The sequence below is a fragment of the Thunnus maccoyii genome, chromosome 5 (genome assembly GCF_910596095.1).
Source record: "Thunnus maccoyii chromosome 5, fThuMac1.1, whole genome shotgun sequence".
NCBI classification, from domain to species: domain Eukaryota; kingdom Metazoa; phylum Chordata; class Actinopteri; order Scombriformes; family Scombridae; genus Thunnus; species Thunnus maccoyii.
This window is the reverse complement of record NC_056537.1, coordinates 20751594-20777230: the sequence shown is the minus strand read 5'-3', so window position 1 is coordinate 20777230 and position 25637 is coordinate 20751594. Positions and strand designations below refer to the sequence as shown.

Here is a 25637-nt window from a genome sequence, read left to right as displayed (position 1 = left end):
TAGTGGCATGACTGTAGGGGAGGCAACGTCAGTCAGTCAGTTGGTCCACCATTTTGATTTAGAGTGAAATATTTCAATAATTATTTAATGGATTTCCATGAAATTTGGTTCAGACATCCTTCTACGGGATGAATTGTAATAACAATAACAATAACAAATGCCTGTAAACCTAAAGACATTTTCATCAGCCTTCGCTGAACTTTGTGTTTAGTGCTAATTAGCAAATGTTAGCATGCTAACATGCTAAACTAGATGTTGAACATCATTAGCATTTTACCTGCTAATGTTAGCATTTACCTCAAAACACAGCTGTGCCTAAATACAGCCACATAGAGCTGCTAGCGTGGCTATAGACTCTCTGTAGGCAACATGTCAAAATTCATTGTTTCCAACAACAATATTTATATTTTTTTTCTTCTAGGATTTTAAACTAAATAACAGATTTTTGGACTGTGGGTTGGACAAAAACAAGCAATATGAATTGTCAACTTAGGGATGGGGAAATATTAGATGGGCATTTTACCTTTTTCTGGCAACATATGGACCAAAAGGATTTATCACAGTCTGGGATTTTTTAAATTAAAAATATAGAGGTCATGTTTTTGGTTTATTCTTGAGTTCATGGTTAGTGTTTCTGTTTGGTTTTTTTTCAGAGTCAGATGAGTTCATTGTATCTGTTCCTGCGTGCCTGTTGGTCAGGGACTTTGTGTTAGGGGGAAGATGACTCATCTAATGTAGAGGAATCACAATTAGACTTCATGTGAGGAGAGACACCAATACAGATGCACATAAACAAGCATCCGAACACACAGGCGGTGCTCATACTGTATACAAACACATGATGAGGCGTTTGATTTAGTGTCAAAGAAGATGACAGTTGACTCATTCAGCCATCTCATACACAACACACACACACACCAAATATAGTCTCATATGAATGCATAAAAACACACAAACTCTCTCTCTCTCTCTCTCGCTCTCTCTGTATTTCAGCAGCAGGAAATAGAGACAAGACAGAGCCCTCAGCTCAGGCGAGAAAAAAAAAAAGACTTCTACTGGTGGTTTCCATGGAAACTGTCTCCCTTTCACTTTAGGGGGAGGGCAAGCGACTAGTGGATGAGTTAGGCCAACATTTAAGGTGGCTCACGGACAGGGTGGGAGGGAATTTAAGGTGGTTTGAAGTGTGAATCCATCTGACTTGTCCGCCTTGAGGGTGAGAAGGGTCGTTCGAGGTAATGGGAGCGTTATGTAGGCGGTTTGAGCAAACAGGAAAGCAGATCAAAGATAATTGTGGCATGCACCCCTTTCACCTTGGGCTGCACCGTCAGCTTGCTCAGCTGCCAGCACACACATGCACACACACACACACATTCACACATGGATTATTGATATCAAGATCACAAATCTGTTCATAATTACATTACAGCATGCAGGGATGATGCCACAGTATCTGTGTCACGCACGCCAAATAATTGTAAAAATAATAGGACTGGGGATTTGTGTGTGTGTGTGTGTGTGTGTGTGTGTGTGTGTGTGTGTGTGTGTGACTATCAAAAGACTTCAGATGGTCTTGTAATGTTTTGGATTTTCAATACTATCGCTGCCGTTGTTTTGATTATTTTCAGAACTTGGAGATATATTAACGAGTTGGTAATGTTTTATTTTACAGGTCCATAATTTCTTAATTATTTCCTAATGATTTCCGAGACGTGCAAAGAACCTTGTAATTATAAATAAAATAGAGCCATTGTTCTGTGCACTTGTATTTAAATAAATTCAAAGTACATGCTAGGAGAGTTTTTTTTAGTGAGTGCACAACAGGTCAGCTGAACATGCAAACGTGTGAAATTTGTCTGAAGATGAGCATACAATTCAACATATAAGCAGAATTTAGTTTCCAATGATAAATTAATTATGAATAAACATTTGTTTGGGTGTAAATGGAGCTTTTCTTTCAAGGACATTCGTTGATTCCCAGTAATTAGTACCTAATTACATTGTTCTTGCCAGAATACTTTATTTACTAAAATTATTAAGAACTTCTTACCAACATGTTTTTCCACAAAAACCCAAGTTCTCAAATATGAAATGTTGTCTGAACACAAGCAGACATACAACTCACCTAAAATACTTTCTAAAATGATCATGTTCCTGATTTTAATGATTTTGATTCTAATCAGGAACTCCTCGTCCCACCTGCCACCCCCACTCACCTTTACACACACCTAGACCTCCTCTTCTACCACAAAGGTTGTGTGTGTGCGTGTGTGTATTTGTGATTTAATAATAAGCTTAGGGTCAAACCAAATCCCTGATGACTCACTGTTAGTGTATTTGTCATCTATTTCAATCTGTATGATTCTACTACTTCATCAGGTTTGCTTTGTTTCCCTGTGGAAGATACCCTCCTACAGACATAGTCATGAATTTCATGAATTAGACTCTTTAATGCAAGACATGAGGAGGAATTAATATGAGGGAGGAAGATCAACCTTTCAAGAACGCTTGCTGATGAATGCTAATCAGACACGCTGTATTTCTAGTATATGTCGGAGTGGGAGGGTAACAGCTTGGGCAGATGGACTGTTACTGTGGGTGTTTGTGTGTATTTTTGTATGTTAACTTATCCTTATAGTACGAGGTCAATCCCCCCTTTTGTGTTCCTTACGCCTTAGTGAAAGCTGAGTGCTAAAGCCAAAACATCCTGAATTTTGCATACACTGGCAAAGAGAGCTCATTATAGGGCGCCGTATATTGTGTGTAAGTGCGTTTGTGCGTGTGAGTGAAACGTTAGGAGAAGTGAAATAGAGGAATAGGGCAAAGAGTACTGGAATTTTAGCAGTGCCTTGACCCAGTTACTCTACGGAGGGAGAGAGGAGAAATAAATCAGCAAAGGGATGGATGAAGTGAGGGAAAAGAGAACCAGAGGAGGAAGAGGAGGAGACAATTAACACAACAGCGGTGGAAGCCATCCAAGGTGAAAAGGAGTGGGTGGGTGAAAGGGGGGAAATAAAAAAAGAGACAAACATGAAGATATTTGGCCTCAAAGGATTTGTGCACACCACAAAAGGAAGAGAATGAAAGAAAGAGACAGCAGGATGAGATGTGTCACACTATTTAAATGTTCTTTTCCTCCCGCTCTGCTTTTTATTGATGTCTTTGTTGTGATTCGTGTCTCCATGAAGAAGCCACCGCTGCAGATCGAAGTGTTGTCTGTCTATTAAAGGAGCACTTTGGGAGAGTAGCTGTGAGCCCTGAGATTCATGTTGTCTCCCCTCAGTGGTTCAATTTAGTGTCTACATTCCTTCTTCTGCTCTCAGCATAAACTGACTTCATTTCCCTCATCTGTTTTCTCCTTCCTCTCAGAGCTGCCCTATGGCTGGGAGAAGATAGATGACCCCATCTACGGCAGCTACTACGTAGAGTAAGTCTCCCTGTTGACTCGGTTAGCTCGGCTGCTCTGTAGTAAAACAGGAAATGCATTTCCATGGTTTACAACGCCTCGTTATGAATTATAAATGATTACATTCTCATGTCTTTTTTATCTGTTGCTGCTCATTTGACAAAACTCATACACGGAAATTCTGCTCGGAAGGGTTATTAGGAGGCGCAAAGTAAAATACATTTACAGAGAATATTGTTATGGATTGCTGGTACTTAGCTTTAAACTTTTTTACTCTTGCTTTAAAATATTTGGCTGTAGTTATGAATTGCTTTGAGGATAACATTTGACATGTAAAACATAGGAAAGATCATAAAATATTATGTATTGCTGTATTTTAAACTAGCTAACAATATATGCAGTTAGACCTAACAGCAACAACATTAAAATACAGATAATATATTGAAGCTGTTGACTTTTTACAGAGAGAAGGCAGAATCCAGGCTCCACAGCAAGCTCAGAGCTTGGTTTACTCCATCAGCTATAAGTTGTTTTTGCTATCATGTTAGCAAACACCCGCCTCACCTTACTTACACATCCAGCAGGAACACGAGCCTTTAATGTTAGTCCAACATTCAATGGTATTTTATCTCTGGTTTGGTTTGCCACCGTCTGAGAGAAATATCTGGGTTTTAAGCTCGCTAGCTGTTTGTAACTCTTGTCAGAACTTTGTTTCGAGTCACTGTCAGTTTGCTGACCAGATAGCGTTCACAATTTATGTGAACCGGAGTGGCTGCCCACGTTTTTATATGGGGGATAGGTGAGAGCCAGAGGCACTCTAATATACAGTTACACTGGCAAACTAAAACAATTAACTGAAAGCAGCTGAAATTTATCCAGAGAGCTGCGGAGCTTGACTGTTGATTCTCAGTGGGATCAACAGGGCTAGCAACCTTTCGCTGTACAGGAAGTCTTTTGATTCAATGTTGTTAAGTGGAGTTTAAATGCAGCAGTTATTTAAAGCTCTCAAAGGCAACATTCTTCTCAATGAACACTTATTTTTGGTTACTAAAAATACTTTCATGCTTCTGTTTTAGTAAAGTTTTGAGTGTTGAACTGCATTGTGGTATCGCTACCTCTGCTTGAGGAAACGCTTTGAATAATCCTGTTTCCATTATTTGTAACATTGTATTGCATTGTATTTTTAGTCACATCAATCGAAGGACCCAGTTTGAGAACCCAGTCCTGGAAGCAAAGAGACGCCTGGAGCAGCAGAGGCAGATGCAGAGCCAGGGACTCTCCGCTCTACCACTGCCCACTATATACAGAGGTACCACACTATGTGCAGTTATGTCACAGCTGCACAAATATGATCATGTGCAGATAGATTTAAAACATTTTCAAATTCTCCCTGTAGAAGAAATTTGTAAACATCCAACGTCAGTAGCTGTACATGGAGCATATTATTGTTATCCTATTATCTATTGTTTTCCTAACCTATATGATGGATACAGGCAGTTTAAAGGGTGAGTATTTGACGGGGCAGATGCACAATGTCACAATGTACAGGGTCGAATGGAGATTGCTGGCAGTGCGGGGGACTGAGAACATGCTCGCCCTGAGGCCCCTAGTGGACTAATCCAGGCAAGCGTATGAGGATGTAATAGACCAGTACATAGTGAACTGCTTCATAATGTACTGAGTGAAAACTACATATCTCCAATGAGTCAGCTTATCAGGAATTAAGGAAACGTAAGGACACAATAGGTTCTTTCAGTATCAAAAAGATCATGGGGAAGTTAAATCCCAAGAAAAATAATGTTGAAACCAACCATGGACATTGCAGAGGAGATTTAGCTGTATTATGTACAGAACTCCATCAATATCACCTAAACATAATGAGAAATATCTAAAATATCATGTTTCTGAATCTGTCATCCTCCAGAGAAGCCTTTGTTTACGAGGGACCCAACCCAGCTGAAGGGCACCTTCCTGTCGACGGCCCTGCAGAAGAGCAACATGGGATTTGGCTTCACGATCATAGGAGGTGACGAGCCCGATGAGTTCCTGCAAGTGAAGAGCGTAATACCAGACGGACCCGCCGCACAGGATGGAAAGATGGACACAGGTAATTATGTGTACTTAGGCAGAATATTGACATCTGGTTGAGGTTTAAACAACTACAAGCTGCTGATCAGTGTCCGAAATTAAGTTGTTGACTCACCTGGTAGATGAAAAAATCCACTGGCCAACCATATTTTTTACAAAAATAATAAATTGCCTTTTTTTTTTTGCCTTTTTTTTTCATATACATTTGTTTCAGTACATAATGTACTTCACTATATTGACTTTATATCAAAAAGTACTCAGGAGTGTAAACATGCTGTACATGAGTAAAATTAATTACTTAATTACTTAATTAGCCTTAGACCATCTCGAGCAGTTACAGTTTCACAGCACTGTTTAGATGCATGTAAAAACATATATGGTGCCGTGTCTACACTGTATAGGGACAAACATGAGTAATTTCCTCCGAGCTGTCATGCCAGATATTTTATCACAAACATTTACCTGCCAGTGTGGCGGATAGCCTTCCGAGATTTACTCGCCAAACAGAAAATCTACCCGCATTTTGGGCTTGGCGGGTGTTAATTTCAGAGCCTGCTGCTGATACTGTAATTCTGTGTTTAGAGAAATTCTTAAGTACAGCCTCATTATTCTGACACCTCAACATTATGGACTTTAATTTCCTGCCAGAGCAGATCAGTGTGAAGTCCTTCTGCTGGCAGTGTTTCAATTTCATTCAAGTACGTTTTTTTACCTGTCTGGTGGGTAATTTTGGTCAACCTTTCTTATACCTAAAAGTTCGGGGAGCACAGGAGGAGAGGGGAGTGTCAATAGCCAATAAATTTGGTGGTGCAGGTGAGTTATTTTGTCATGAAAAATTAGATTTGTGCCTTTGCCAACTCAGAACATAAGCACTGGTACTTTTGTTAGTTTTATGGCTTTAGCTAGCAAAGGTCACCCACATACGCAGATCTCCAAAATCACATCCCCTGAGATACAAACACTGTGTACGTTTGCCTATTTCACTTTGTTTGTCTTGCACTAAATTCACTTTCAAAAGTCCTCCACGGTCTTTCTGAAACAAGACAAAAAAAAGAAGACAGTATTTTTTTACACAGGAATTTAGTGTCTCAATAGTTAATCTCACTTCTAATGTGTGGCTTACTAGGAATTTGTAGCATTGATTTTCAATTGATTTTCAATTAAGCAGATTTTAAGACTTCTTGGGTCCTAGACTGACAAGCCAATTATAGCCTATTGTGGTTCACAATTGTTCATTTAACCTCAGTTTCACCAAGTTTCCACCAAATTTGGATTTTGTGGTTTCAGTAACTGACAAAGTTATCAGTAATAAACCACTGGGTGACACTTGCCCTGCACTAATGAAGGTCCACACTTCCTTTTTTGTCTGTTGCCAGCATCTTTTCGTTAGTTCATGAAATTCGTCTAAGCTGTATAATAATTTGTATCAATAACGTGAACAGAATTGCTGCCATACTCCAAGAAGCACATTTTAGCAATCGAAAACTTAGTGGCAGAGGTTTCAGTACCCCCAGAAATATGAATTCATCTTAAAAGGGGACATCATTTGCCCATGGTGGCATATTTGGGGTGTCCTATATTTTTGCCTGTAGCACTGTGTGTCCCAGACAAGGACTTCACTTTCCTCTTAGCAAGCGTTCTGTCCTCTGCCAGCACTCAATAACATCCAGTTTTTTTATGGGAATGAGAAAAGCTGATTTGATTGGCCATAACTGACACCAGCCTACACAACACCTACTTCATTAAGAGATTCGTTTCTGCTTTTACAGCTGCACTGCAGGTACAGTATCACTACACTTAATGCCACAACATTATTAAAAATCAGTCATATGCAGGTACACCAGCAGCATAAAATATCCCCATACACGTGTATGTGCTTTGATACTTAAAACTGAGCCTTTAATATCCACACAAACAGTAATGCAGATTCACATGTTTAACTTAGTGGATCCCTGCAGCAACATGTTAATAGACCTACCTGTAGAGAACCTTCAGTATAGGCCTAATCTCATGATGATGTTAGTAAAAATAACAGTGAGTTATAGAGAAGGAACTGTTGTATGAGGCTTTGTATGTTATCTCCTCTGGACCTGCGAGCTGTCCCCATGCCTGGCACGGTCGGTGCCTAAATCACTCATTTCGGAGCTGGGAATCCTCCTTCCTACTCTCAGCTCTTGCTCTCTGCTTTTATGTCTCTCCCTCTGCCTATCAGTTTCTCTTTCATCTGGAATCCATTTCTTTCTATATTATCACCATCTCTCTCTTTGTCTCTCTGCCTTACCCTTTATTATACTTCCCTATCTAGCCATGTCATCTGACACTTCTCCTCTGCTCTCAGTATATTTTCACTCTGTCTCTTTCTACCTCTCTAGTTTTTTTTCTCTCCTCATCCCTCTATCCTGGTCCTCTTTTTTCTCTGTTCTGATTTCTCTCTCTCCAACTTGCTCCTCTCCGCTCTGTGTCATTGCCAGAGCTGCTCACACACATGCATGCGCGCACAAACGTTCACACTCACGCATGCACACAGTCACACAGTCACACACCGGCACTCCCTGGCTGAGATTAGCTGGCCTATTTGAGCGGTGCGGCGTTGCTCTAAGGGATTGTGTATGATTGTGCGTGTGACATGTATGTGTGTGCACATGCTCACGGGAGTGTGTACACGTGTGCATGTGTGCATGTATGACAGAGAGCGCCTCCAGAAGTGTGAAATAGAGGATTTGAGGCAGCTGCATTTGTCATGGGACTGACTTTAAATCTGAAATCCATAACTTTCCGCACGTTCAAGCTACAGCAGAGATGACAGACCATCTACTGTTGCATTTGTGAAGGTGTCTCACCTCATTGTTATTGGTATGCAGGGAAAATGTCATCAACCAAGGCAGAGGTGGAGGAAGGAAATATAAGACTACGCCATTACGAGTAAAACTGAAATATCACCTAAGTAAAAGTACAATAGTAAGATTAACAAAATGTATCAAAAAAGTACTTGTAATGCAGAAAAATGTTATACTCTTACTGTATATGTTACAGATAGATTATAGCAGCTATTTCACATAAATCCCCCAAAAACGAATGAGGTGATCATTATTGGATTATTATTGTTATTGATGTATGAATGTATTAGCAGCAATTTTAATGTTGTAGTTAGTTGAGGTTGAGCTGATCTGAAGTATTTTCTTTATACTGTTGGGTAGTTTAATCTGTATCAGTGCATCATTTTATAAGGTCATCATAGATCTTGCATGTAAAATCTTTGTCTGTGAAGTAACTAGTAACTTAAGTACAATATTTCCCTCTGAAATGTGGTGGAGAAGACATATACAAGTAGAACATAATAGTCAAGTAAAGTACAAGGACCTAAAATGTGTACTTTTGTACAATATTGGAGTAAATGTACACATGTAGTTACATTCCACCACTAGACCAACATGAGGTAAGGTGGACATGAATATAATATTTAGTGAGGTGATAAAATCAGACAACAGCAGCTGAACAAAGTCAACTTTCCTCTCTGTGAACACAAACATTGTTACAGATATATATTTCCAGCTAGTCAACAGAGCGACAGAGACGTGCAACATCCTGATGCATCGTGAATGAAACAAAACTGTTACTACTTGTGACTGTGACCATGTGTATCTGTATGAAGTTATGATATTTTCATGTGGATGCCAGTGTGCACCAGATGGTTGTCCTAGTCACAAAGACAGACCCTCTCTCTCTCACCTCTCTGTCTCACACATACACTTGTGGATTGCCTGCAGTGCCAGTGAACTGATATTATATTCCAATGCGACACTTCAGAGGGACAGCGCGCTTTTTCTGTGTTGCTGCAGCATGTCCTGATACCACTGAGATTTGACATTCATGGCAACAGACGGTGGCAAGGTTTATTTTTTTAGCACAGTATGTTAACACCTGAACCACAGAGACCAAGTCATGTGGTCTGTGTAACATGACATGAAAGTGTGAGTGTGGCTGATATTGTTGTGTCCTTGCTATCTCATTCCTCTTCAGGTGACGTCATCGTCTACATTAATGACATCTGTGTGCTTGGCACCACACACGCCGACGTGGTCAAGCTGTTCCAGTCCGTACCGATCGGTCAGAGTGTGACCCTCGTGCTCTGTCGAGGCTACCCTCTGCCCTTTGACCCTGAGGATCCCAGCGGCGCAGCAAGCACCTCCCTGACCCCCATCGGCCTGGAGCACCGCCCCCTGGTGGTGAACGGCCGCAGCAGCTACGACCCCTACCTGGAGTATCTATCGTTGAGCTCCCAGCTGCCTCCTCAGGCTCTAGCCCAGGCCGGAGCCCCTCACCCCGGGGACACACATCTGGACGGCTCATCCCTGCCACCCACCACACCTGGCTCATCCTCAGCACTCACGCCTCACGACGACAATGTGTCCATGGCCTCCTCGGGGACTGCAGGGGTTGCCGGGGCAACAGCACAAGGGGCAGAGCTGCTGACAGTTACCATGGTGAAAGGGGCGGAGGGATTTGGGTTCACTATTGCCGACAGTCCCACTGGTCAGCGAGTTAAACAGGTGATGTATCACAGTTCATCTGTACTTTCACATAGTAGACCATCAGTAGTCTGTAGATGTGTTTGATATTTTAAATGTGTTTAACTGTGTGTGTGTTTTCAGGAAGTAAATGTCTTCTGTCAAGAGTAAAATCTCTGTCGTCAGCTAAACTCAGTAGTCGAGTTACAAAAAAGTAAATTTAATTTGGTCAACGCAACTAAAGATGGAGATAATATGAACAAAGTGAGCTCAGCCTGTGTAGGATTTTTTTTATCTAATAACGTCATAATGAATGAAGACTAGACTTTCCTAAAGAAGGTAAAAAAGTAAAAAATCCCAGACTAAATATAAAATCCTGGCACTAAAGAACAGCTCAATTAGTTGTGATGTGACAGATGTTGTTTATCATCTCTGTTATATTTATACAGTAATACATCTGCATTGCCAAAAAAGCAAATCATGTGTCTTAACAAGTAATTTATCTTTTGCTCAGTATTCAACACTTTTTATTCTTTAAATAACCACCTGCAGCTGTTCCTAGTACAATTTTCATTGTTTTGGGAATTGAACAATTTTACAGAAGCAAGTCAATATCGTCTTGTTAGTGTCTTGAAACAGATTCCTGGACCTGAAAATGTTAGAAAATTACTAAAATAAGTGGATTGGTTTTGGAAATGGCTGATATATTCTTACCACATAGGAAGACTTTTTTAAAAATATGACTTTGGGCATCAACAATAAACACCTTTGCAGCATGAACAGGTAAATTAGGAAATTAAGTTTCTCAAAATACAAAAATAAATGTGCAGGTTTTCACTCTAACCCATGTTTATTAATTATGGTGGACAATAGAAGTTGGGAATGAAAGAAATTGAAAGTCACCACGAAATCACAGCCCAGCAGGCCTAACTGTGTGACTGCGGATGTGTTGTGGATGTGTTGGTGTGGTGCAGGTGCTGGAGCCGGGCTCACAGGGAGCATCAGGGCTGATAGAGGGAGACCTGATCCTGGAGGTGAACCAGCAGCCAGTTGCTGCAGCTGGACATGGACGTGTGGTGGAGATGCTCAAAGAGTGTCCTGTCGGAGCCGAGGCGACACTCCTCATACAGAGAGCAGCAACAGGTGAGAGACAGACCTTTTATCTTTTTGTTAAACTGTCAGTCCCCGTGTTTCTGTTCCAGTTTGACCCCTTCAGCTCTTAAGGTGAAGGAGTGAAGTAACTGGTGCCAAATAAATCTTATAATTCAAATATTGATTGATGGTGCATATTTATAATTAATGAAAGTTCTAAAACATACTTTATGATGGATAAAGCACTGCCAAAGTGAAATACTTTTCAACACTTTTTATCTATTTATGTCAGCAGAAATGGCAAAAATGATTACAGTACAATTAGTAGCAAATAACAAGTGACATTTTAGCAAAATCAGAAAGGTCCAACACAAAAGCAACTGCCCAGCTAAACAAGCCTGTGATTGAAACGCACAAATATCATGTTACTGTGCATCTTCAGCCCCAGCTGCAGCTTTGCGAGAGAGGAGTCAAGTAGAGTTGACAGTGAGAGCTGGGAGAGCAAAATAGATTTTGATTATGATCATTTTGAGACCCGTGCTATTTTTGAACACATTGAAATTCCAGTGGCACTTTATTGGGATTTTATTCAAGTCTCTAGATGAGATTTTATTTTTGGAAATATTAAATATCTTGAGTGTAGAGGCTAAAAGAATTAATTTGCCTGGTGCAAAACTGGTCAAGTTATTCTAGTATTTATGGAAATACCAACAGTATTTTCGTAAAAAAAATACAATTCCAGGATTATTTCACAGACCATCGCTTCCATGTGCCAGTTAAGAAAAAATGAAACTTTGATGGGGAAATCAGGTCATCACAGGAGCAAACAGCCACAGGATACATTAATCGACATTAGAAAATAGAAAAAACTTAGAAATGAACAACAATATGTTGCGTAATGTTCTTCATATGTGTTGACTCATGCGGCGAATTCACAAAAATATTACAGATCAGAAAAGAGTGTAAACAGATGTCATAGTAAGTGTTGTGTGTGTCACACCATGTGTTCTCAGTGTTTTCCAAATGCGGCTTTATCACCAACATGTCATCGATGTTTTTCACTGAAGCAGACTGGAGCCACACAGGGGGGAGATTTAGAGATGTTTTTAAAATGCAGCAAAATCAAGAGCTGGTAAATTCAAAGTGCAATGGAGAGATGGGATGAGAGGCAGTCATAATCTCACTGTTAGGTGTTGAACAGCTCTGTGGCACCAACACTGTTAATGGGGAAGCTGTTTAATTCCCACTGGGGCTGCTCATATTCAGAATATATGCCGTTATTTCACTCTAATATGCTTTGGACAGAAAACATCCACCAAATGACTGTGGAGAGATGTATCTAGCTGCCACCTGTACTGACTGTACTCTGAGATGATGATGATTTGCTTGTACAAATGGCATTTGTTCTGGATGTACAAATAGTTTTGATGCAATGCTGAGTTAGAGACAGTTATAAGAAAGATGAAATTGGAGTCAAAGAGCTCTAAAAACAATGCACATAGTTGTGTTTGTGATCTGTAATGTTACAATCTTCAGATTCTTCAGATTCACTGATCAAATAGAATTTGTTTCTGTGTGATTGACCACCCACCTTCCCGTCTGAAAAATATTCTTCTGGATCTTTCTCACAATTTCCTCCTACACCCTCGTGACTTTTAAAAGCTAACATTTAATCTTCACTGATTTTTTTTTTTTGTCAGGTTGTTTGTGTATTTAGATTTTAATTCAGGCCAGTGTTCCTCCACTATACCTTTCACATGTTGAATCGCTGTAACAAGCTCTGCATTGTGATGAGCTGCTCCACAGTGCCTTTAATTTTCTGCTTATATTCACCATTTTACCTCCACCTTGAAGTGAAAGATGACCACATGCCCTTGGTCTGAGAGAATAAATCAAAATGGAGTTATAAAATAGCTGAAAAGAGGAATAGGAAAGAATTTCTTAGCGTGGAAGTTTGAAGAGCAGAGTTCTTGTCATATTGCCAGAACGACATGGAGTGTGGCCATTTTCCCTCTTCTCCTATTTCCTGCATGACTGGCCACCTGTGAGGAAATTAAATTGCACAGTGAACGCTTTATTTGCTTGACATGTGCTCTGCACTGATTCTCTAAAAGGTGTTCTGGTCACAGGGTCAAAATTTGATTTGACTTGATAATTACCCCGGGCTGCCTATACCGCTGAGCCTGTGGCCATCTCAGGAACACACACTCAACCCCACAATAATTGACCGCACAGCACCGATCAACAGCATGCATGAAAGTCATTCGAGTCAAAAAAATCTTATGGCCATTTATGTCACATTTAACGAGTCAAAGTTCACAAGTTCATTCTGGTTGCTTTTGATGTGGCCACCCAGCAGCTCAGCAGCTCACATTTTCATGCTCATTAGTAGTTAAGTCTGTCGTTTTTCTAGCGGTAAATTGCCGGGAGTGAAGAGTTGATTCGCATTGTTCCTGAGATGATAACAGAACAATAAAAAGGAATTATAGATCTGCTCTCTTTTGCATCACTCCTTTTTCACGGGTTGTATTTAATTAGGGATGAAGGCAATCAGTCTCTTATGCATCTCAGGTTTAATTAATTGCAGTGTGACAAGAATTATTATTGCAGACCTGCAACAGCAATCAAAGACATTAGCACTTAGTGATCCTGATACATCAGTGTATCTGATGGAACTGCTACTGATTTTACACTAGACCTGTTGTCTCAAGCCTACAGTACATTATTGGCCATTATTGAAGATGTATCGACAAACTTGCCTGCCAAGTGAATTAATTGTGTTCTGTATGTTGTTCAGTGAATTATACTCAGTCCCCTCATTATGTGAAAGCTAATAAATTCTACTGAGTCTGTGATGTGCACAAATGACTCAAGTGTTCGCAGCAAGAATAGAAAAAAAAACATGTACTGTGTATGTGTGTGTGTGCATGCACTGCAGCATGCAGGGATGTGTACATGAGCAGCTGAGATCAAATGTTGTGGCGCTGAGCAGCCAAGCATCTCATGAGCCAGTATCTGCCACCTGGTGGTTAACCTTTGCAAAGACACACACTCATGTTTCACTGACAGATACGCCATTTAAAAAAGGGTGCTGAAATTCAATACACAAATGAGATAGCTGTACACACATTTGTGCATCATCACGTGTATATACACAGATCTGTATCTGAATTCATGCACACACACAGCTTGCAATGGATATAACCTTTTAAATGCTGAACTAAATGTGACAAATTGCCTCCCTTCCCCCCAAAGATGCCATCTCCTCCTTCAACCTCACCGGTTTCTATCAAACAACTCAAGACAACGGCCCCACAGGGACTATCAGCCTGACACACCAGGAACCTCTCTGCCTCTCTTTGTGTGCCTTTCCTCTCTGCAGGGTGAACGAGAGGACAAGGTCCTTTGCAGTGACTCAGATGTGCAAAATGTCAGGAATGTTTAAACATGTTTGTGTTCATAGACGTAGGATTTCTGTGTAGAGCATCAACGGAATTTTGCTTGCACACATGATTTCAGATGTGTGACTGAGAGCATCAGTGCTTTGTGTAACACAGACAGGGTGTTAGACTTCCGCTGCATGTGTGACTATGTGTGTGTATGTGTGTGTTGTGTCTCTGTGTCTGACTGCTCCGCTCTAGTGTGGGCACTCTGCCAGAGTTCCACTGAGCTCTGGTCGTGTTCACAGCTCCGTCCCCTGACAGCCCAGTTGGAAGCGGAGCCAACCACAGACTAGAGACGTTTTGCGGCACCAATGAGGATGCAGATCATAGCTGTGAAGAAAAGGGTGTCAGGCTACACAAGCCAATCAGGCTGATCTGAGGGCCATCCAGAACTCAGCAGGCTAGTCTGTGAGTCTGGCCTGCCAGACTGCCTGACCACTGACTCGTGAGCAAGGCCACGTGAAGCCTCTCTACCAGTCATTCATTTGTAATTCATCAGCATGCATATGAGCGCGCCACACATCCGGCACATATGCCGATGAATTGTATTAGCATTTAAATTAAGCTTAAATGTGTCTGTGAGTATGACGCTCCTCTTTAATATGAGTGGACAATTGCCTCCTAGCTCATACTCATTTCCTTCAGTGGGTCATTAAGGAAAGTTGCCTGAGAATGAGTTATTAGAATTCCTTAAAGGCCTCCCTTAAGACCTGTATTCCCTGCAGAATGCCCCCCCCTCCCTGCTGCTGCCACTGTGCTGAATCATTTCAGTACCACGGACAGCTCTCCTGAAACCCCCATTTATGTTTATGGGACTCATGGACAGGAGAGCTCTTTTCTCCTTTGCTCCATATTCTTGTGTCCTCCTCCACGCTCACAGACACAGCAGGGACGTAGGATGTTTAGATTTCTGGGTAGGAAAGCTGATTTAATTGAGCGAATAGTGGGGGCCTGGGGTTGAAAAATGTGGTGAATTAGAAATAAAAGTTTAAGGAATTGCAAAAAAAAAAGTCCTCACATGTCTAATCTATTGTATTTAATTTTTCTGAAATCTCCTCACACTTGCTCCACTTGATCTTGAAAGAAAGTTCTGCCCCGTTGCTAAGTGCACTGGTCTTCATCTCGCTTATCTAAAAGGCGGGCGGATGTAATTCCATTCCAGGACTCTCTAAAGAATATTTTACCAGCACCCACGTCTGTGAAAGGATTCATCAGCGATGCTGCAGGAGTCTACTGTGCCTGATGAGTGTGTTTCTATCCTCATGTATAAAGATACAAACCGAATGTTTATGCAAGCCAACCATTGCATGCTATCTCCCCCATGTCTAAATGTATGTATTTGGGTCTCAGCAGCATAAATGTACTGTATGTCTTTGATTCAGTGGAGTCACAGGGGAGCTGTGTTGATGAGATTGTTGTTGTGATGTAGAGTGCTCCCTGCTTCCTGCATGCAGATAAAATATGACTTACAGAAGAAAGTGTGTGTGTGTATGTGTGTTGGGGGGGGGGGGGGGGGGGTGCTTTCCCCTGCAGCTAATGATGTAATTATGTTGAAAACAAACGCAACAACCAGACCCGTTTAGGAAGAGTTACACAAACAAAGTCAAAACAGAGGAATATGAAATCAGCAAACTCATGTTAGAAGATTTAACACACGTGTCCAATATCTCAAATGTCTCCTTTAGAAACCTTTGTACATAGTTTCCCTTATAGTTGTCTTTATCTGGACAGTCATAATTGTCTGTATTTTGTTGCTTAAAAAAGAATCCAACAGATTTTCCAAGTCCAACTCCCTGTTAACTGTGTTTTTTTCTCTTCCTTCCTCAGGCCACGTCTCTCCATGGAAGGCCTCCAAACAGGTATGAATATGTTTCTGCTTATGATGACGTGTTCTTACTGGTGTGTATGTGTGTGTAAGTGAGACAGAAACAGAGAAAATGTGCGTCGGTGAACCAGATTTATTTTTTGAAGCAGAGAGAGAAGACAATGGCTTGTAGGATCACTGTTTGTCACAGAGGCGGTGTTGCCTCAGAGATGTTTGACTTTGCGTTATTGTGAAATGAGCCGGCCTGTCCTGACCTGCTTATTGGTTTGATCAGATCTCACACCTCGCTGGCTGGGGGAAAAGCTTTTCAGATTTATACTTAAACTGCACCTGTTACTGCTTGTGCAAATCAGCACTCATTCATGCTATTAAAACAGAATATTCAGACATGATGAATCTCATCTCGTTGAAGTTTAAATGTGAATATTGATTTTAAATTCATTATCATATCTGCCCCTGGCCAAATAGCTATTTTTCTTTTTCACATAATTGAGTTATTGAATCAAACATTTAACTAAATATAACTCACACACTTAAAGGGTAACGCTTTTTTATTCTTTAAGTGACAATTATCCATTATTACCTATCTATTTATAATATTCTCTGTGGTTTTTACACATACACAGCCTTGGGCTTGTTGTTTTAACTTCCCTGCCATTATTTTTTGTACAATGTGAAAACTACAACATAATTCATTACAGTAAACATGAGGCCGTTATTTGTTTTATCATCAAGGTCACAGTATTTCATTATACACGTGTTTGCATGCATGTAAATGCCTTTTGTCTCTCTTTTCTGTCAACTTTTGTTTGCAAATGAAACACTTCTCTTATTAGCACTACAGCTGGTGCAGTATAGCATTGTGTACTTTTTATTGCCATGTTGCTTCTTCAGCACTTACTATATTAGTCCTTATATCTTGCATAAGGACTACAGGTCAGCGCTGCATATTATTTTTAGCTGTTTGTTGCTGTGTTGTTTTCTGCTGCCTGGGTAGCGTGGTATTATGTGGGCTGTTGGGCGCTGTTATGTGTGGATTACGTCTGTGACTTGTTTTTTATTGTGTATGTTCTTTCTATGCTCTTTTTGTGCCCACACTGTGAATCAATTTCCCTTTGATATAATGAAATGGATCAGTCATTCAAATCACTAAGATGCCAACAGGAAGACATGCTATTATCGTACAGGCATTGATCCCACAGTAACATGAAGCATGAGTAGTTAAATATGACCTAGATTTAACACATTTGTATTAAACATTTCAAGAAAGACGCAAAAATAAATGTGGCCACGAATGCATTTCAAAATGAGTGGGGGAAATTTAATTGACAGTAATAAATGTTTTTACCCTTAAATCATACCGTACCTTCAATTAATTATTCGTGTTGGTGTTTTCTATGTAGTTGCCTGACCAATGGGACCCACATGGAAGCCCCCAAGCAACCCTGTCTGGCCCGGTCCTGCCTCCTGGCACGCCCTTCCCAAACCAGCCACAGCACCGCACTTCTGTGCCTGACTCAACTGAGGGCTTCGACCTTAACAAGCCTGACCCCTATGACCTTTACGAGAAGTCAAGGGCTATCTATGAAAGCCGACGTGAGTATAGAGCATGGGAGACAGAGCATTATGTTGCATTTGATCTGCAATAAAAAAAAAAAGAGTGAACCTTTTTTGTCTGCATCTGTATGTCAGGTCCAGAGTATGAAGAAGTGGAGGTGCACCTTCTGAGGGAGAAGACCGGGTTCGGCTTCCGCATCCTGGGGGGAGACGAGGCCGTGCAGGCTGTGAGTCCGGACGCCCGTGACAAGGCTCGTATGGGACGGGCTGGACCTCACACATACTTAACCTCATACACACCAACCCCATCTTACCTGCACCTAACCTCACCTCACACTCTTTATGCTGTTACAGTTCATTCATCTGACCAACATGCCCTCCATACACACACTTACACACAAGCACACCTTGACTTTCTCACACTGTCCTGATCCCCTAACTGCTCGGTACCTCCCATACTGAAGAAACGCCTTGCTAACTTGTGCAAGTGTAAAACAGCATGCAAACTTCAATACAGAAAGTGTGGCAGGAGAATATTAGGAAGGTGAAACAATGTAGTTCACAGGCTAGATAACGTAGTTACTGTATGATGCCACTATTTCATCTTCTTCACCTTCATCTATGCTGCTAATATTGATTGTCTTTGAACAGATTGTTATTGGCGCTATAATAGAGAACACTCCTGCTGAGCGCGATGGGCGGCTTAGACCCGGGGATGAGCTCATTTCTGTGGATAAAAATGTGGTTGCTGGGAAACCGCACAAATACGTAATAGACTTGATGCACGCAGCCGCTCGCAACGGTCAAGTCAGCCTGACTGTGAGAAGGAGAGTGCAAATGCCTGGTGAGGAGATGTTTTATCTTTTTTGTTCTTTTCTGTTTTGTTTTATCTTTTTTCACACTTTACCAAAACCGGAGCACACGCTGCACATTTCACTGGCATCAATTTGAAAAATAGACAACTTGGATAGGACACACACGCAGACAATCTGTGTGCAGGATCAGTGTGTACTGTACTTCTCACCCACGCATCTTCTCTGAGGTAGTAGATCATACATACATCTATCCTTTGTTCTTTCTGAACATTGAAGCAGGCTTTGTGATTAGTGTCTTTCCACATGCAGTACAACTGCAAGGACGTATTATTACACAAGGGTTAGACCTGTCAAATGACAAACCAACAAGCAATATTTGGCTTTGATAGAGAATCCCTGTGGGAGGTAGAGAAGTGCACTGTTTCATGTAATACATGCTGCAAAATTAGAATTTTTCCAGTGGCAATATCTGAAGTTTTTAAAATAAATGGTTATAAGAGACTGAACTGGTTGTTTTACAGTAGCAGAGCTGTTGTCCTGACTCATCCCTACTCGTGTCTTTCTGGCTCTTCCGCCTCCTTTCCTCCAGGTGAACCATGTCCTGTGAACGGCCGCAGCCCCGGCTCAGTGTCGACACAACACAGCTCTCCACGTAGTGACGCAGCCTCGGCTTCAGGCCCGCCGGTGGTTGCCGTCCCCGCTGCAACCTCTCCTCCAGAGGGATCTGCCCTGCAAACCAGTGACGTGGTCATTCACCGCAAGGAGAATGAGGGCTTCGGCTTCGTCATCATCAGCTCCCTGAACAGACCGGAGAACGCCACCGTCATCAGTGAGTTTCTTCTGTCTGGAGCTCTAAAGGTTGCTCCTGAATGCAAATGGTGATTTGTAAATCCTGATGACCAAAGATCCTGAAAAGGGTGATGACTGTCCAAGAGTGATAGTTTATGGGTTCTGGTTACTATTTCAGTTTCAGGTGTTAGGTCGTATCTGTGAGCCTTTGCATTATGTATGTAAAAAAAACAGGCATGTGCACAGATAGACCCCAAGTGGAGCTCAAGCCCTCTTGGCCTCTGACTAGATAAGTTCCCTTTTTGCAAGACATTTTTCGTCTATTCCTTTTTCTAATTATATATTATAGTCTTTAAATTTGGCCCGTGGCATCAATTCTCAATTAAAAGCATATTATAATGCCTGACAACTGCATTTGAGTTCTAATTCTGCAAAACCACACAAGCTCCTGCCCCTCTCTCTATGACTTTCCCTGTCAGCCACCACAGTTAACACACGCAAACTGAGCATGCTGCAGAGCAGCATGATCCACATCTCCCTGACCTGCCTTCATTGGTGACAGTCAGGTAACGATAGTGTTTGCCCTAAGCCCCGGCGTTGTTTGTCACTGTTGTGAAATGAATGAAACCACTATTAAAACATCTCAATACAGCAGCCAGCCTTACTTAGGCAATAACCCTCCATTAAGCTTAACAACAAGCGAAGTAGTCTGGCGTAAAATAGCGTCGTCAGTGAAAAAGAGTGAACCCTGGTAGTTAGTTCCTTTGACAGGCAACTGAAATAAATAAATATGCATTACGTGGTTAATAGTGTATGCAATCATATTTGGATATCTATCCTCTCTCCTCACTCCTTATCTCATTTTCACCTCTCCTCTCCTCTCCTCTCCTCCTCTCTCCTCTCCTCTCCTCTCCTCTCCTCTCCTCTCCTCTCCTCTCCTCTCCTCCTCTCTCCTCTCCTCTCCTCTCCTCTCCTCTCCTCTCCTCTCCTCTCCTCTCCTCCTGTGTCAGCAGCTCTTTTGTTAGCAGCATTATTCAGGCTCCAAGGGCTTTTGGGGGAGACGGGCTTTAAGGTGTCACCAGAGCAATTAGCTGTAGGCTCTATTAAAGCCCCCCTTCCCCCCTCATTCACACACCTCTCCCCTCCTCCACTTCACCTCCACTCCTTCACACACTCGAATCACATTCTGCCAGCCATCTTTAAGGTGGTATGACTCCCTCTTCCTCTTCCTCCTCTCTCCATCCCGTCTCTGTCTGCGGTTTCCTCTCTGGTCCAGCTGAAGCAGGACAACGAGACTGATAGTTTTAACTTTTATTCTGTGTGGGGTTTCCACTCTGAGAAAGAGTCTGAATTATCGGTGAACAGGACTCAAAGGTCAAGCTGATGAACTTTTACCTCCTAAAAGTAAAAGTGTAGCTTTAGATCTAGTTCAGGTTGATTTTATTCTTAAAAAATTGCCGGATTTGTTCTGATGAGACGCAGTTTGACAGTTTTTTTTTTTTCTTTTATACTATTTTAGTACATTAAATGGTTTTGAATCATGTTAAATGACACCATGTCAGTTGTCTTTTCACTGCATGTCCACTCAAAAAACATGGTCTGCTTTACTACTGTAATAACCAGTGGGCTTCATGTCCCTTAGCAATTAATTTATTTGAGTGATGTTTTTAATCCACCCAATAGTTTCAGAACTTTCATTAGATGGGGTCAAACTGGAATTGACTTTTGGGTTTGGGTTTTTTTAATTTTGTTTTGAGGATTTTGTCTTAAATTGGTCTTAATCTCATGCCAGGGTAGTATTAAAAAACTCTTTAAAAGTCTTGGCTTTATTAAACATATGGTTAGACTTTGCTAAAGGGAGCTGATATCTTTCAACAGACTGTGGGATTCTTGAGTCAGCTTGGACTAATTGTGCACTGAATAACCTGCACAAATACCTGGTGTAGTCACATTCATATACAAAAAATATTATATTAATAAATATCAATTTCTAAGAACTGTATGCTTAAGTTCATGGCACCCCCTCTCAGTGTCTGTATACATCTAGGAATACGTATACCCCAAATGTGAGTTTAGTGTACAGTAGTCATTGTAATATCAAACATTCTGGTGCATCCAGAAATGTGTAATATTGACATGGAAATTTTCAGTTTTCTGTCTTTATTTGTGTGACGGCAAAGTGGCAATCAAATTTGAAACTCAAATACCATTTGTTTTGTTTAGATGTTATTGTCATAAAATAGTGACGAAGATTTAGAAAATTACATTTCTCAGCAGGTTTTAACAGTGTAAGCTTTTCAATGCAGTGACATTGCTTGGATTGGACAACTACAAAGCTTAATATTTGGAACTAATTTTAAAAAGAGTGGCTGCAATATTATAAATTTATGACTGGCAAAGCTCATACTGTAATACAATTTGAAATGTTATTTCCTCCACTTTAAAATTGAGTATTATCTGTGCTGTTTTGGCATCTTTCTTCAAAATTGGTGTTGACAACTAGCTTGTTATTGTCTGTTTCCAGCTGTGCCCCATAAAATAGGACGTATAATCGAGGGCAGCCCTGCAGACCGATGTGGGAAGCTGAAGGTGGGTGACCGGATCCTGGCTGTGAACGGGCAGTCCATCATCAGCATGCCGCACGCAGACATTGTCAAGCTCATTAAAGATGCTGGGCTAACAGTCACACTTCACATCGTACCGGAGGAGGGTAAGTGTTTTTGTATGGCAGCTTGTTTAATTTTCCCTTTGCATTGCAGTCTTGTGCATTTGTGAACGTTTCGATCCATTTTAAATCCCTCTCCTTGGACTTTGACACGTTCCACATGCTCTTCTGTCCATCACAGGCTCCCATTCTGGACCCAGCTCAGAGAAGCAGAGCCCCATGACCCAGAAACACAGCCCCCAGCCCAGTCCTGTAGCCCAATCAAGCCAAGGAGGCATCCAGCCCAGCCAAACAGCTCCTCACCCGAGCCAAATGGCCACTCAGACAGCACCTGCGCAGCCCGGTCAGACACCAGCTCAGACAAGCCAAACAGTGACTGGCCCTCCTGCACCAGCAGCCTCCCAGCCTGCACCAGCTGGATCCCAGCAGAGCCCTGTCACCCAGCCCTCCGGCCCCCCTATACAGCTCTACCTCCATGACGGCAGGTAAGACACCTCTAACAGGGATGTTCTTGTTAAGACTCAGCAGGAGCCATTTATAAGATTCTTTAAGCGTAGTGTGTCTTGATGACTGCATGGAGAGTGATGAGTGGAAGAAGGAGGAGCAGTTTTTTAAGGCGACAAATATCAAACTGTATATAGATGAGAGAGTGTCGACATCTCCTTGCATGCCAGTAAACTCTGGAGAAAACCTTTGACTGCAGACAACTTTTGTCCCATTCAGACGCTCACTCTCAGGCTGGTTTCTACTTTCTTACGTAATGCCACTTAGCTCTTACAGTGTCACTGAATAATTTACCTTAAGGTATCTCTTCTATAATGCAGGAACCCAGCGATCAGGCCCTGCTCTGTGTCACAACTATGAAAGTGTGAGTGCATGCATGCATGGATAGATGTGTGTGCATGTGAGTCTCAGATCAAGACACTGAGAGTAGCACTCCCAGAGCTGTGGATTTATGTCTATTTTACAAGCAGGAACTTGATAAAAGTTTAAAAACAGAGAGTGATATTTCCGTCCTTTTAGTGGTGACCCATCTCAGCTGCACACACGCAGTAATCCTTATATTCTCATTCTTCACATGGCAGTCTAATTTTAAATGTAACTTTACCCATGAATCTACACATATGAGGCTGGGTGCAGCAGAACACCTCTTTCCTTTGTGCTTATTCAAAATAATGCTCTCTCAGATTTTGTTGCTTCTTTTCTCCTCACAGGTCAGAGGTAAAAGCCAGACAGGATGTCAAACCTGACTTCCGCCATCCTCCATTCACTGATTACAGGCAACCACCGGTAGACTACCGCCACCCACCGGTGACCGATTATCGACAGCCACCGACGCTGGACTACCGACACCCACCTGGTCTGCTGGACTTCAGACAGCACCCTGCAGCTGCACAGTTCCCTCTGGGGATCCCTGCAGACTTCAGACCACAAGTACAATCAAATCAATAATTTTGTGCTTGAGTAGACTGTAGTGATCATTAAGTGTACATTTATATGGGGTTATACTAGTAGAGAGGGTGTTTGTGATCTTTGTTTTCAGCATTTGCAGTGGGTTTGTTGCAAGTTGTCTTCTTTTTTTTTTTTTTTTTTCAGGACTTTGATTACTTCACGGTGGAGCTGGAGAAAAGTGCAAAGGGTTTTGGTTTCAGTATCCGCGGGGGCAGAGAGTACAAGATGGACCTATTTGTGTTGCGCCTTGCTGAGGACGGTCCTGCCATACGTAATGGGAGGATGAGGGTAAGATGACATGGACGAGATGATGAAAACTATGACAAAGCACTCTATAGTTGTTGTTCTGTCAAAATGAAGATAAACAAGAATATAAGATAAAGTTACAGACAAGTATTGACTATGAATATGTAACACATAATGCCAGTTTTTATTCATCTTTATGTCAACTTGCTTGTGAGATATATTTCACTGAATTTAAAAAAAATACTGTAAAATTTGAAAAAACAGGCAACAAAGTCAGTCTGGTGTTCTTCTTGTGCTTTGCTTGTCATCTTTCAGCCATTCTTTTAACTGAAGTCTTTATTTTACAGTCTATTTCTTCTTCATGGGGCAGTAATAGCTTAGATGTTAAGAAAGATGAGGCGAGTAAGTAAAGGATGTGAACTCACTGGCCGTGTAACCTTCTGCTCAACTGTCAACATTTACAGTTGAGATGCACTTGAACATGGCACTTAGTGGCAACTGAATCCCCCAGTTGCTCCAGTAGAGATGCTGCGTGGGCACAAGCAGAAGGCAATGACTTGTGTAGAAAAGTCAACTTTCCGTGGATAAACAGAGGTTGACAGAAATCGACCCTGTGCTCTGCGTGTCTCCTCCAGGTGGGGGATCAGATCATAGAGATTAACGGGGACAGCACGCGGGACATGACTCACGCCCGTGCAATTGAACTCATCAAGGCGGGAGGCAGGAGGGTCAGGCTGCTGCTAAAGAGAGGCACAGGACAGGTGCCAGAATATGGTGGGTTTCATTGGCACAAACTAAATGTCTCATTCTCATTCTTTCTACCGTTGTCTCTGACCGGATCTCTTCCTCGCTATAATATTGGAGATTATTGGCTTTTCCCTGATAGATACTGTGTGTTTTACTCAAGAGCACATTAACAAGCATAATAACCCTAGCTTTATTATTAATATCTCTCTTCATTTTACTCCTCGCTCCATGGTCCTCTATTCTGTCATCTACAATTAATTTTCTCTCTCTGTGAAAAAAACGAGTGTGAACAAACAGAAGAACGTCTTTATCCTACATGTGTTGTAACCCCACTGCTTTAAGTCTAATGATTGGTATAGGCTTTTACTTGCCTTCCCTCAGGAATGGTACCTTCCAACCTCTCCATGTGCATGAAAGGTGACACACTAAGCTCCCCCTATTTCTTCCTAATGGGCCACTCTAAAGACACGGTTTGTGAAAAACAGCATGTCTCTCTTTCCATACTGATTAATCTGTGCTCTGCAGCTGTGCTCTAAGCATGCGTTTGTGTATGCATGATCATGACTTTATGCATGAGAAAACAGCAGCTGTGTGTGTGTGTGTGTGGATGCTTTTGTGTCTTGTAGTAAGAGAGCAATATGGTTTGAAGTGACCCTCTAGATGAAATTGTATCATCCTGTAGAGGGGCTGTGAAGTAGACGGTGTGAAATCAGTCTGCTCAGGGCTGCTCAGGATCAGTCTGTCACACAACTACGATTAATTGTTCTCAAGCATTGAATGAATCTTGTCACACAAAATGAAAATGTAACTGTTTTGTCAATACCATAGTAGTCTAGATATAATTTTAGGTGTACCATATCAGATGTGTGCTGTTGACACACATTTGCATGCAGGTTTGCCTGATATATTATGTTGTGGTTTCACTGTATTATTGTGTTTCTTTCTCTGCTTGTATCCTCTCTGCTTCCTCTCTATATATATACAGTATATGCATGTGCATGCTTGTT

The 25637-nt window shown here is 41.5% G+C and overlaps 1 protein-coding gene across 5 annotated transcripts in view; it reads left to right on the top strand.

Annotated features, from left to right (window-relative positions):
- Positions 1 to 25637, top strand: part of LOC121897888 (membrane-associated guanylate kinase, WW and PDZ domain-containing protein 2-like) — an 88329-nt gene that overhangs the window by 58634 nt on the left and 4058 nt on the right. For 4 of the 5 annotated variants that reach the window (XM_042412676.1, XM_042412674.1, XM_042412677.1 and 1 more), the window contains 15 exons: positions 3367 to 3424; positions 4591 to 4712; positions 5328 to 5510; positions 9512 to 10041; positions 10974 to 11142; positions 16362 to 16393; positions 17763 to 17955; positions 18052 to 18167; positions 18568 to 18760; positions 19321 to 19560; positions 22045 to 22230; positions 22367 to 22670; positions 23400 to 23619; positions 23782 to 23925; positions 24519 to 24657. In XM_042412676.1, the coding sequence (XP_042268610.1) occupies positions 3367 to 3424; positions 4591 to 4712; positions 5328 to 5510; positions 9512 to 10041; positions 10974 to 11142; positions 16362 to 16393; positions 17763 to 17955; positions 18052 to 18167; positions 18568 to 18760; positions 19321 to 19560; positions 22045 to 22230; positions 22367 to 22670; positions 23400 to 23619; positions 23782 to 23925; positions 24519 to 24657 (2829 nt within the window). The remainder of the gene's footprint in view (positions 1 to 3366; positions 3425 to 4590; positions 4713 to 5327; positions 5511 to 9511; positions 10042 to 10973; positions 11143 to 16361; positions 16394 to 17762; positions 17956 to 18051; positions 18168 to 18567; positions 18761 to 19320; positions 19561 to 22044; positions 22231 to 22366; positions 22671 to 23399; positions 23620 to 23781; positions 23926 to 24518; positions 24658 to 25637) is intronic. The other variant, XM_042412675.1, reaches the window with a different exon arrangement.